General features: G+C 55.5%; 2 protein-coding genes across 2 annotated transcripts in view; one reads left to right on the top strand and one right to left on the bottom strand.

The window, feature by feature from the left end:
* LOC141917328 (uncharacterized) overlaps positions 1 to 14,140 on the top strand; it is a 158,452-nt gene that overhangs the window by 39,996 nt on the left and 104,316 nt on the right. The window lies entirely within an intron of this gene.
* Positions 1 to 14,140, bottom strand: part of LOC141917306 (tenascin-X-like) — a 67,547-nt gene that overhangs the window by 16,079 nt on the left and 37,328 nt on the right. Inside the window, exons 28-38 of the mRNA XM_074810415.1 lie at positions 12,298 to 12,591; positions 11,472 to 11,765; positions 9,599 to 9,892; positions 7,675 to 7,968; positions 6,327 to 6,620; positions 5,132 to 5,425; positions 5,019 to 5,077; positions 3,951 to 4,056; positions 3,118 to 3,408; positions 1,671 to 1,964; positions 323 to 616 (exon numbers count right to left, since the gene is read on the bottom strand). Coding sequence (XP_074666516.1) covers positions 323 to 616; positions 1,671 to 1,964; positions 3,118 to 3,408; positions 3,951 to 4,056; positions 5,019 to 5,077; positions 5,132 to 5,425; positions 6,327 to 6,620; positions 7,675 to 7,968; positions 9,599 to 9,892; positions 11,472 to 11,765; positions 12,298 to 12,591 — 2,808 coding nt within the window. The remainder of the gene's footprint in view (positions 1 to 322; positions 617 to 1,670; positions 1,965 to 3,117; positions 3,409 to 3,950; positions 4,057 to 5,018; positions 5,078 to 5,131; positions 5,426 to 6,326; positions 6,621 to 7,674; positions 7,969 to 9,598; positions 9,893 to 11,471; positions 11,766 to 12,297; positions 12,592 to 14,140) is intronic.

The raw sequence follows: 14,140 nt of genomic DNA, 5'->3' as shown, positions 1-14,140 counted from the left end.
CTCTGCCACGACCCATCCTCCCACCCAAACACCCATTTCTCCAGAGAACATCTGATCAACCATCTATCCTTCCAATATACCTATTAACCAACCAACCAGCCACCCAGCCACCCAGCCACCCAGCCAGCCATCTGTCCGTCCGTCCATCCCTCCTTCCTTCAAGCTTTCCATGCACCTATCCACAAATCCAGACACAACTCAGCACTCAACACATGATCCAGTTTCACGTTGCCCAGAAGGCCCAAGAGACCCAGCACGGGCCCTGTCCAAGCTCTGCCCACCACAAACCCATGGTCCATAGGGTGCCCAGAGGCCCCCTCACCTGTGACGGCATCGGTGGAGACGGGGCCCAGACGTTTCCGACCCCACACCCCGTACAGGTTGAACTTGTAGCGGCGGGACGGTGACAGCCCCGGCACGGTCACCGTGTGCGAACCCCCGTCCACGGGCAGCACCTGGGCCTGGCCTTGGGCATCCCGGTACTGCACCGTGAAGGAGTCAAAGGTGCCCTCGGGGACGCTCCACTCCAGCTGCACGGAGTCAGAGGTGACATGAGGAGCCGTGAGCTCGCCCAGGATCGGTTGAGTTGGTGGTTCCTCCGTCGGCTCGGAAGCAGCTACAATAGAGAGCACAAGGTAGGATATCGACATCGATGCGTTCATTCCTTTCTCCTTCCATCCATCCTCTCTCTGTCCTTCCATCCATCCAATCACCCGTCTCTCCATGCACCTTTCTCCAGGCATCACTCCTTCACTCCACTCCTCCAGTCAACCATCCAAACAACCACACGCTCCTTCATTCCTACAAACAAACACTCCTCCCACCACCAATCCCAACATCCATTCATCCAACAACCGTTCCATCCTGCCAACCAAATGTCTCTCCACGCAACCATCCCATCACACATCCAGGCCACAAACCAAACACATTTGCAACCACAGAACCTCATGATCACAGACATGGAAAAGACCCTTAATATCATCGAGTCCAGCCATTGACCCAACACTGCCAAGGCCACCACTAACCCATGTCCCTCAGCACCACCCCTACATGGCTTTTAAATCCCCCCAGGATGGTGACCCCCCTTCCCCGGGCAGCCTCTTCCAGTCAGTGACAACCCTTTCTGCAAAGACATTTTTCCTCAAATGCCCCCTAAAACTTTCCCTGAAACATCTGGAGGCTGTTTCCTCTCATCCAATCACTTGTTACCCTGGAGAAGAGAGTAACCCCCACCTCTCTGCACCCTCCTTTCAGGAAGTTGTGGAGAGCGATGAGGTCTCCCCTCAGCCTCCTTTTCTCCAGGTGAACCCACCCCACGTCCCTCAGTGACTCATCACAGGACTTGTGTTCCAGACCCTGCACCAGCTTCGTTGCTCTTCTCTGGATGCTCTCCAGCTCCTCAGTGTCTTTCTTGGAGTGAGCGGCCCATCCCACAGTCCATCCAACCATCCATCCCACCATCCACCTACCCAAGCATCCATCCATCCATCTCTCCCTCCATCCCTGCAAACTTACGTACACGCAAACCTCCATCCAGCGCCCAGGCAGTCCCCAACACATTCCCATTTCCCACAAGGCCCACGGCACCAATTCAGGCCCTGTCCCAGCTCCTGCCATGCTCCAAATCCAGACCCCGGAGAGGACACAGATGGGGCCCACAGCCCCCTCACCTGTGACGGTGTCCGTGGAGATGGGGCCCAGACGTTTCCGGCCCCACATCCCATACAGGTTGAACTTGTAGCGGCGGGACGGTGACAGCCCCGGCACGGTCACCGTGCGCGAACCCCCGTCCACGGGCAGCACCTGGGGCTGGCCTTGGGCATCCCGGTACTGCACCGTGAAGGAGTCAAAGGTGCCCTCGGGGACGCTCCACTCCAGCTGCACGGAGTCGGGGCTCACGTGGGAGGCCGTGAGCTCACCCAGGGTCGGCTGCGATGGGGGTTCCTCCTCCGGCTCAGCTGGAGCTACAACAGAGAGCAGAAAGTGTAAGGCATGAACATCTATGTGTTTGATCCTTCAACCATCCCATCCATCCATCCATCCATCCATCCATCCATCCATCCATCCATCCACACACAATATTTTCCTTCACTCACTCATCCAATCTGTCCCTCGAATCAAAAAAAAGAATCACTGAACCATTCATTCAAGCCTCCAACTAACCAGATATAAAAAAACCCTCCCCGCAACTCGCCATCCATTCATCCATCCATCCATCCATCCATCCATCCATCCATCCATCCAAAATTTTATCCACCCACCCAATCCTGTCTCCATCCAACCATCCAAACCACCATCCCAGCTCTGAAACTTCTACAAATCCATCCATGCTCCAGCCAGCCAGGAATCCCAACATCTAGACAGGCTTCCAGTAATTCATCTGTCAATCCAACCAGCCAGCCAATCACCATCCATCCATTGATCCATTTAGCCATCCAGACACAAGACGCTCTTCCAAACAACCATCTCTCTACCTATTCATCCACTCAACCAACGAAATATCCTGATGACCAATATGCCATCCATTCACACAACCTTCCATCCTTCCCGCTTTTCATACATCCATCCACCCACCCACCCATCCATCATCAATCCATCCATCATCCATCCATCCATCCATCCATCCATCCATCCATCCATCCATCCCCCCATCCATCCCTGGAACCACCCTTCCGTCCTCCATTGACTTTTTATCTCCACACAACCATCCCATCCCTCACCAGCTCACAAACCAGACACACCCTCATCCAACCTTTCATCCATCCATCCATCCACGCATTCATCCATCCAACCAACCAGCCAAGGAGCCACCCACCCATTCTTCATTCACACACTCTCCGTCCATTCTTCCATCCGTCTATCCATGTGCCCATCCAACGCATCAGTCACCCAAAAAGCCACAAACTCATCCAAGAACCCACCTGTGCCTCCCTGCCTGCCTGCCAGCCTCCCTTCATCTTTCCACTCCTGCACCCACCCATCCTTCCACTCATCCCTAACCCACAATCAAACAGCTGTTCCCATTTCCCAAGTGGCCCAAACTACCCCACATGGGTCCTGTCAAAGCTCTGCCCAACACAAACCCATGGTCTGTCACGTGCCCACAGACACCCTCACCTGTGACAGTGTCGGTGGAGACGGGGCCCAGACGTTTCCGACCCCACACCCCGTACAGGTTGAACTTGTAGCGGCGCGATGGTGACAGCCCCGGCACGGTCACCGTGCGCGAACCCCCGTCCACGGGCAGCACCTGGGGCTGGCCTTGGGCATCCCGGTACTGCACCGTGAAGGAGTCAAAGGTGCCCTCAGGGACACTCCACTCCAGCTGCACGGAGTCAGAGGTGACATGAGGAGCCGTGAGCTCGCCCAGGATCGGTTGAGTTGGTTCCTTCTCCGGCTCGGAAGCAGCTACAATAGAGAGCACAAGGTAGGATATCGACATCGATGCGTTCATTCCTTTCTCCTTCCATCCATCCTCTCTCTGTCCTTCCATCCATCCAATCACCCGTCTCTCCGTGCACCTTTCTCCAGGCATCACTCCTTCACTCCACTCCTCCAGTCAACCATCCAAACAACCACACGCTCCTTCATTCCTACAAACAAACACTCCTCCCACCACCAATCCCAACATCCATTCATCCAACAACCGTTCCATCCTGCCAACCAAATGTCTCTCCACGCAACCATCCCATCACACATCCAGGCCACAAACCAAACACATTTGCAACCACAGAACCTCACGATCACAGAGGTGGAAAAGACCCTTAATATCATCCAGTCCAGCCATTGACCCAACACTGCCAAGGCCACCACTAACCCATGTCCCTCAGCGACACCTCTACACGGCTTTTAAATCCCCCAGGATGGTGACCCCCCCCTTCCCTGGGCAGCCTCTTCCAGTCAGTGACAACCCTTTCCGGGAGACATTTTTCCTCATAACTAAACTAAACCTCCCTGGGCAAAATCAGAGGCATTTTCCTCACAGGACTTGTGCTCCAGACCCTTCAAGAGCTTCGTGGCTCTTCTCTGTATGAGCTCCAGCACCTCAGTGTCTTCCTAGGAGAGAGGGGCCCATCCCACTGTCCATCCAATCATCCATCCCACAGTCCACTTATCCAAGCCTTCAACCAAATATCCATCCATCCATCCATCCATCCATCCATCCATCCATCCATCCATCCCTCCCTCAATACACAATATTTTCCTTCGGTCACTCCTCCAATCCATTCCTCCCATCATCCAATCAAACACTGAAACATTCACTTAAGCCTCCAACCAATCAGACATAAAAACAATCCCCCCACCCAAGCACCCATCATACACATATCCAAAATTCCACTCCCCCACCCAATCCTGTCTCCATCCAACCATCCAAACCACCATCCCAGCTCTGAAACTTCTACAAATCCATCCATGCTCCAGCCAGCCAGGAATCCCAACATCTAGACAGGCTTCCAGTAATTCATCTGTCAATCCAACCAGCCAGCCAATCACCATCCATCCATTGATCCATCCATCCATCCATCCATCCATCCATCCATCCATCCATCCAATCCACCAATAAGAATACACCCCTTCATATTTCCATGCAAAATTCTCCCACAACTGGGCCTCGAATCTGTTCCTCCACTGACACATCAAACCATCTGAACACTCACTCCTCTCACCAAAACAACCTCCAACAAACTCCCCCAGTGTCCCTCCACACACCCACCCTTCCATACGCCCATCTAACCACGTGTCCATCCAACCATCCAAACCACATTTCAGTCCCTGCAGCAGCCAGACTCATCCCAATGTTCATCCACCCATTGATCCATCCATCCCTCACTCCATGAATTCATGGATGCATGAACCTCCCGTCCACCCTTCGTCCATCCATCACCTCAGGCAACCAAGGAGACATCTGCTCAACCTTCCATCTCCCCATCCAACCCAATATTCCATCCATCTCTCCCTCCATCCATCCAACCTTGCATCACTCAAAACCTCCACGCAGCCCCCAGGCAGCGACCAACACGTTCCCATTTCCCACCAGGCCCACGGCACCAGCACAGGCCCTGTCCCAGCTCCTGCCCTGCTCCAAATCCAAAACATGAGGAGGCACAGATGAGGCCCACACCCCCCTCACCTGTGACGGCATCCGTGGAGACGGGGCCCAGACGTTTCTGACCCCACATCCCGTACAGGTTGAACTTGTAGCGGCGGGACGGTGACAGCCCCGGCACGGTCACCATGCGCGAACCCCCGTCCACGGGCAGCACCTGGGGCTGGCCTTGGGCATCCCGGTACTGCACCGTGAAGGAGTCAAAGGTGCCCTCGGGGACGCTCCACTCCAGCTGCACGGAGTCCGGGCTCACGTGGGAGGCCGTGAGCTCGCCCAGGGTCGGCTGCGGTGGGGGTTCCTCCTCTGGCTCGGATGGAGCTGACACAGACAGGGGACAGTGTAGGGTGTGAACATCTGCACGTCCATCCAAACATTCATCCATCTGTTTCGCCGCACACCCAGCCAGCCCATCACCCACCCATCAACCGATCCAACCAACCACACAAACACACCTCCAGCTCTCCGCCTCCTTCTCCACGCACCCACCCAGGCCTCCATCCCTCCCATCACCCTTTTCCATGAACAACCTTCCATCAGTCATGGCACGCATTCAGCCGGCCAACCAACCACTAACAGTGCCAGGTCACACCCCAACACTCTGTCCAGTCCTCAATGTGCTTCTTATCAATTCATTCATCCCTCCACCAGTCTGTCCAGCCAGTCAGGGGTCCATCTGTCCCTCCCTCCCTCCATCACTTCCTCTATCCAACCACAGTCTCATCCATGCACACATCAACACAACTAATCACCTGCTCCACATCCATGGTTTGCTATCCATCTGACCAAGAAACCAACCATCCATCCCACTTCACATCCATTCAACCTCTCTGTTCTCCATCCATCCATATATCCATCCATCCATCCATCCATCCATCCATCCATCCACGCATTCATCCATCCAACCAACCAGCCAAGGAGCCACCCACCCATTCTTCATTCACACACTCTCCATCCATTCTTCCATCCGTCTATCCATGCCCCCATCCAACCCATCAGTCACCCAAAAAGCCACAAACACATCCAAGTACCCACCTGTCCCTCCCTCCCTCCCTCCCTTCTTCTTTCCACCACTTCACCCACCCATACTTCCACTCATCCCCAACCCAGCACCCAACAGCTCTTGTCATTTCCCAAGTGGCCCAAACTACCCTGCATGGGCCCGGCCCAAGCTCCGCCCAACACAAACCCAAACTCCATTAGGTGCCCACAGCCCCCTCACCTGTGACGGCGTCGGTGGAGACGGGGCCCAGACGTTTCCGACCCCACACCCCGTACAGGTTGAACTTGTAGCGGCGGGACGGTGACAGCCCCGGCACGGTCACCGTGCGCAAACCCCCGTCCATGGGCAGCACCTGGGGCTGGCCTTGGGCATCCCGGTACTGCACCGTGAAGGAGTCAAAGGTGCCCTCAGGGACGCTCCACTCCAGCTGCACGGAGTCAGAGGTGACATGAGGTGCCGTGAGCTCGCCCAGGATCGGTTGAGTTGGCGGTTCCTCCGTCGGCTCGGAAGCAGCTACAATAGAGAGCACAAGGTAGGATATCGACATCGATGCGTTCATTCCTTTCTCCTTCCATCCATCCTCTCTCTGTCCTTCCATCCATCCAATCACCCGTCTCTCCGTGCACCTTTCTCCAGGCATCACTCCTTCACTCCACTCCTCCAGTCAACCATCCAAACAACCACACGCTCCTTCATTCCTACAAACAAACACTCCTCCCACCACCAATCCCAACATCCATTCATCCAACAACCGTTCCATCCTGCCAACCAAATGTCTCTCCACGCAACCATCCCATCACACATCCAGGCCACAAACCAAACACATTTGCAACCACAGAACCTCACAATCATGGAGGTGGCAAAGACCCTTAATATCATCGAGTCCAGCCATTGACCCAACACTGCCAAGGCCACCACTAACCCATGTCCCTCAGCACCACCCCTACATGGCTTTTAAATCCCCCCAGGATGGTGACCCCCCTTCCCTGGGCAGCCTCTTCCAGTCAGTGACAACACTTTCCGCAAAGACATTTTTCCTCAAATCCCCCCTAAAACTTTCCCTGAAACATCCGGAGGCCGTTTCCTCTCATCCGGTCACTTGTTACCCTGGAGAAGAGAGTAACCCCCACCTCTCTGCACCCTCCTTTCAGGAAGTTGTGGAGAGCGATGAAGTCTCCCCTCAGCCTCCTTTTCTCCAGGTGAACCCACCCCACGTCCCTCAGCAGCTTCTCACAGGACTTGTGTTCCAGACCCTGCAGCAGCTTCGTTGCTCTTCTCTGGATGCTCTCCAGCTCCTCAGTGTCTTTCTTGGAGTGAGCGGCCCATCCCACAGTCCATCCAACCATCCATCCCACCATCCACCTACCCAAGCATCCATCCATCCATCTGTCCCTCCATCCCTACAACCCTACATCCACGCAAACCTCCATCCAGCGCCCAGGCAGTCCCCAACACATTCCCATTTCCCACAAGGCCCACGGCACCAATTCAGGCCCTGTCCCAGCTCCTGCCATGCTCCAAATCCAGACCCCGGAGAGGACAAAGATGGGGCCCACAGCCCCCTCACCTGTGACGGCGTCCGTGGAGATGGGGCCCAGACGATTCCGGCCCCACATCCCGTACAGGTTGAACTTGTAGCGGCGGGACGGTGACAGCCCCGGCACGGTCACCGTGCGCGAACCCCCGTCCACGGGCAGCACCTGGGGCTGGCCTTGGGCATCCCGGTACTGCACCGTGAAGGAGTCAAAGGTGCCCTCGGGGACGCTCCACTCCAGCTGCACGGAGTCAGAGGTGACATGAGGAGCCGTGAGCTCGCCCAGGATCGGTTGAGTTGGTGGTTCCTCCGTCGGCTCGGAAGCAGCTACAATAGAGAGCACAAGGTAGGATATCGACATCGATGCGTTCATTCCTTTCTCCTTCCATCCATCCTCTCTCTGTCCTTCCATCCATCCAATCACCCGTCTCTCCGTGCACCTTTCTCCAGGCATCACTCCTTCACTCCACTCCTCCAGTCAACCATCCAAACAACCACACGCTCCTTCATTCCTACAAACAAACACTCCTCCCACCACCAATCCCAACATCCATTCATCCAACAACCGTTCCATCCTGCCAACCAAATGTCTCTCCACGCAACCATCCCATCACACATCCAGGCCACAAACCAAACACATTTGCAACCACAGAACCTCACAATCACGGAGGTAGAAAAGACCCTTAAGTCATCGAGTCCAGCCATTGACCCAACACTGCCAAGGCCACCACTAACCCATGTCCCTCAGCACCACATCTACATGGCTTTTAAATCCCCCCAGGATGGTGACCCCCCCTTCCCTGGGAAGCCTCTTCCAGTCACTGACAACTCTTTCCAGGAAGACATTTTTCCTCATATCCAACTTAAACCTCCCTGGGCACAACCAGATGCTGTTTCCTCTTGTCCAGTCACTTGTTACCTGGGAGAAGAGACCGACCCCCACCTCATTCCACCCTCCTCTCAGGGAGTTGTGGAGAGTGATGAGGTCTCCCCTCAGCCTCCTTTTTCTTCAGGCGAACCCACCCCAGGTCCCTCAGTGGCTCCTCACAGGACTTGTGCTCCACACCCTTCACCAGCTTCGTTGCTCTTCTCTGGATGCGCTCCAGATCCTCAGTGTCTTTCTTGGAGTGAGGGGCCCATCCCACAGTCCATCCAACCATCCATCCATCCACCATCCATCCATCCATCCATCCATCCATCCATCCCTCAGTCACGGAATTCATGGATGCATTGAACCTCCCATCCACCCTTCAGCCATCTATCACCTCAGGCAACCAATTGGATATCTGCCCAAACTTCCATCTACCCTTCCAACCCAATGTCCCATCCATCCATCCATCCATCCATCCATCCATCCATCCATCCATCCATCTCATCATTCAACTGCTGAGCCACTCAGAAAATGACCCATCTCCACATCCTTTGATGTAGCTCTTTGCCCGCCCATACGTTCATCCATACATTTATCCATCTCTTTCTCTGTCCACGTATCCATTTTCTCTCCATCTCTCCTTCCAAAGGTCCATTTCTCCATAATCATCCTGGTTCCCATTCACCCACTCACCCATTCCCATGTTCCTTCCAGCATTCAGCAGCCCTTGGTTCTCTCCATTACCCTTCCCACCAGTGATCCCACCAACCATCAATCCCTCCATCCATCCTGCCATCAAGGCACCCTGACAGATGACAACCAACAACCCTCCAACAGGTCCAACATCCCTCCAGGAGTCCACCCTTTCTCCCACCCTTCCCCCTAAGCCCCTCTCCATACACCTCTGCACCAAAACATCCCTCCAGGCTCCTACAACGACCGCACCCATCCCTGCATCCAGCCCCCGTCAGCGCTCGGGAGATTTTCCAATGGACCAGGACCAGCACGAGTCCTGCCCCAGCTTGTGCCACCACCTCAAACCCAGAGCCCAGAGGGGACACAGATGGGGCCCACAGCCCCCCTCACCTGTGACGGCATCGGTGGAGACGGGGCCCAGACGTTTCCGACCCCACATCCCGTACAGGTTGAACTTGTAGCGGCGGGACGGGGACAGCCCCGGCACGGTCACCGTGCGCAAACCCCCGTCCATGGGCAGCACCTGGGGCTGGCCTTGGGCATCCCGGTACTGCACCGTGAAGGAGTCAAAGGTGCCCTCGGGGACGCTCCACTCCAGCTGCACGGAGTCGGGGCTCACGTGGGAGGCCGTGAGCTCGCCCAGGGTCGGCTGCGATGGGGGTTCCTCCTCTGGCTCGGCTGCAGCTGACACAGAGAGGGGACAGTGTAGGGTGTGAACATCTGCACGTCCCTCCAAACATTCATCCATCAATTTCTCCATCCACCCACCTAGCCCATCAACCACTCATCAACCAATCCAACCAACCACCCAAACACACCTCCAGCTCTCCGCCTCCTTCTCCACGCACCCACCCAGGCCTCCATCCCTCCCATCAACCTTTTCCATGAACAACCTTCCATCAGTCATCGCACGCATTCAGCCGGCCAACCAATCACTAACAGTGCCAGCTCCCACCCCACCAGCCTGTCCACTCATCCACGTGCTTCTTATCAATTCATTCCACCCTCCACCAGTCTGTCCAGCCAGTCACGGGTCCATCTGTCCCTCCCTCCCTCCATCCCTTTCTCCATCCAACCACAGTCTCGTCCATCCACACATTTCATTCACCGTTGCTCCATTTATCACCTCACTCAATCCTGCTCCCACCCTCCTTCCATCCACCCTTAACACTATTGAACCAATCAACCTTCCAACCCTACAGCCATCCACGTCCTTCCTCTCACCATCTCCCCATCGCCCCTTCCACCTCGTCCCCCACCCAGCTCACATCCTGCCCCAACCATACTCCCTCCCACTTGTTTTCCTCCACACATTCCATCCAGCCATTGCCTGTTTGATCTTCTGAGCATTACTCCAAGTCTTCCATCAATGCATCCATCCCTCCTTCAATGCATCCGTCCCTGCATCCATCCATCCATCCATCCTTCCATTAATACATTTTTTTTTCCTGCACTCACTTTTCCAGTCCATCCCTCCCATCAACCAATCAAACTGAACCGTTCATTTAAGCCTCCACCCAATCAGACATAAAACCACCCGTCCACCCGAGCACAAACCATCCATCCATCCAAATTAGATCCACCCACCAAATCCTGCCTCCACCAAACCCTCCAAACAACCATTCCAACTCTGAAATTTCTACAAATTCATCCATGCTCCATCCATCCATCCATCCATCCATCCATCCATCCATCCATCTCATCATTCAACTGCTGAGCCACTCAGAAAATGACCCATCTCCACGTCCTTTGATGTAGCTCTTCGCCCATTTATCCATCTCTTTCTCTGTCCACGTATGCATTTTCTCTCCATCTCTCCTTCCAAAGGTCCATTTCTCCATAATCATCCTGGTTCCCATTCACCCACTCACCCATTCCCATGTTCCTTCCAGCATTCAGCAGCCCTTGGTTCTCTCCATTATCCTTCCCACCAGTGATCCCACCAACCATCAACCCTCCATACATCCTGCCATCAAGGCACCCTGACAGATGAAAACCAACAACCCTCCAACAAGTCCAACATCCCTCCAGGAGTCCACTCTTTCTCCCACCCTTCCCCCTAAGCCCATCTCCATACACCTCTGCACCAAAACATCCCTCCAGGCTCCTACCACGACCGCACCCATCCCTGCATCCAGCCCCCGTCAGCGCTCAGGAGATGTTCCAATGGACCAGGACCGGAAAGAGTCCTGCCCCAGCTTGTGCCACCACCCCAAACCCAGAGCCCCAGGAGGGAACAGATGGGGCCCACAGCCCCCCTCACCTGTGACGGCGTCGGTGGAGACGGGGCCCAGACGTTTCCGACCCCACATCCCGTACAGGTTGAACTTGTAGCGGCGGGACGGGGACAGCCCCGGCACGGTCACCGTGCGCAAACCCCCGTCCACGGGCAGCACCTGGGGCTGGCCTTGGGCATCCCGGTACTGCACCGTGAAGGAGTCAAAGGTGCCCTCGGGGACGCTCCACTCCAGCTGCACGGAGTCGGGGCTCACGTGGGAGGCCGTGAGCTCGCCCAGGATCGGCTGCGATGGGGGTTCCTCCTCTGGCTTGGCTGGAGCTGACACAGACAGGGGACAATGCAGGAGAGAAACACCCACACGTCCATCCAAACATCCATCTCTCACTCCATTCATTCACACTCTCCTCCATCGCATCATCTCTCTGCCCGTCTGAGCCTTCAGCCATGCATTCTGGCCTCCATTCACCCCGGCTTCCATCCAGCCACTCTTCCATCCAGCCATTCATCCAGGCTTCCGTTCAAACCATCACCTGTCTTCACATCCATTGTTTTCTACCCAGCTGGCCATAAATCCAATCATCCATCCAACCCGGCATCCATTCAACCTCTCAGTTGTCCATCCATCCATCCATCCATCCATCCATCCATCCATCCATCCATCCATCCATCTGTCCCTCCAGTCCTCCAACACTGAGTCCGCCCAAACCTCCAGCCAGCCCCCAGGCAGCAACCAACACGTTCCCGTTTCCAACCAGGATCATGACACACGCACAGGCCCTGTCCCAGATCCTGCCTGGCTCCACACCCCGAGCCCCAAGAGGGAACATATGGGGCCCAGAGGCCCCCTCACCTGTGATGGCGTCAGTGGAGACGGGGCCCAGACGTTTCCGACCCCACACCCCGTACAGGTTGAACTTGTAGCGGCGGGACGGGGACAGACCCGGCACGGTCACCGTGCGCAAACCCCCGTCCAAAGGCAGCACCTGGGGCTGGCCTTGGGCATCCCGGTACTGCACCGTGAAGGAGTCAAAGGTGCCCTCGGGGACGCTCCACTCCAGCTGCACGGAGTCGGGGCTCATGTGGGAGGCCGTGAGCTCGCCCAGGATCGGCTGCGATGGGGGTTCCTCCTCTGGCTCGGCTGGAGCTGACACACAGAGGGGACAAGGCTGAATATAAACTTTTTTGCAAGTGTTCATCCATTTGTCCGTCCGTCCGTCCATCCATACATCCATCCATACATCCAATAAACCACCCTCCAGCTATCAGTTCACTCCAGCATCCACCCACCTGCCCTTCCACCCATCCTTAACACCGTTCTACCCATCGCCCTTCCAGCCAGACACACACTGACCCTTCCGCTCACCATCTCTGTCCATTCATCCACCTCATCATCCAACCATCTCACACATCACCCAAACAAACAGTCTTCCTACACATTAATGTGGGTCTTGGTCAACATTTCATATCCCTTCTACCCATCCATCCATCCATGTCGTCATCAATCCTTTCATCCACCCACCAATGCCTTGGTCTATCTTTCCATGAAACCTTCTCTCGTTCCATCTGTCCATCCAACCACCTGTTCTCTCTGCATTATTCTACCCATCAGTCCTCAAATTCACTCCTCTACGCAGCTATTCCACCACCCTCCTCCATCCAAACATCCATTTCTCCAGGAAAAATCTGTTCAACCAGCAATCCTTCCAATGGAGCTGTTAACCAACCAGATACCATCATCCATGGATCCATCCATCCATCCATCCATCCATCCATCCATCCATCCATCCATCACTCCATTTCATGATCCCCCCTTCAACCGATCCAAGCAACCACCCAAACACACCTCCAGCTCTCCGCCTCCTTCTCCACGCACCCACCCAGGCCTCCATCCCTCCCATCACCCTTTTCCATGAACAACCTTCCATCAGTCATGGCACGCATTCAGCTGGCCAACCAACCACTAACAGTGCCAGGTCCCACCCCACCATCCTGTCCACTCATCCACGTGCTTCTTATCAATTCATCTCTGCACCACTCTGTCCAGCCAGTCACGGGTCCATCTGTTCCCCCCCTCCTTCCATCCCTTTCTCTATCCAGCCACAGTCTCGTCCATCCATACATTTCACTCACAGAATCACAGAATCCTTCAGGTTGGACAAGACCCTCGGGACCATCGAGTCCAACCCTCAGTCTGACTCTAAAGTTCTCCCCTACCCCACATCCCCCCACAGCTCATCCAAACGGCCCTTAAACACACCCAGGGGTGGGGACTCCACCCCCTCCCTGGGCAGCCTATTCCACTCTCTGACCACTCTGTCGGGGAAACATTTTCCCTCCTGTCCAGCCTGACCCTCCCCTGTTGCAGTTTCAAGCCGTTCCCTCTCTCTGTCACTAATTCCCTGGGAGCAGAGACCAGCCCCAACCTCTCCACAACGTCCTTTCAGGGAGCTGCAGAGAGTGATGAGGTCTCCCCTCCCCTTCTCCTCCTCACACTGAACAGCCCCAGCTCCTTCCATCGCTCCTCACAGGATTTATTCTCCAGGCCCTTCCCCAGCTCGTTGCCCTCCTCTGCCCTCGCTCCAGCACCTCGAGATCTCTCTGGGATTGAGGTGCCCAAACCTGGACACAACCCTCCAGGTGTGGCCTCACCAGTGCCGAGCACAGGGGGACTGTCACCTCCCTGTCCCTGCTGG

This window comes from Strix aluco, chromosome 37 (assembly GCF_031877795.1).
Source record: "Strix aluco isolate bStrAlu1 chromosome 37, bStrAlu1.hap1, whole genome shotgun sequence".
NCBI lineage: Eukaryota > Metazoa > Chordata > Aves > Strigiformes > Strigidae > Strix > Strix aluco.
Note: the sequence above shows the minus strand (reverse complement) of the source record. Positions and strands in the feature narration are given on the sequence as shown.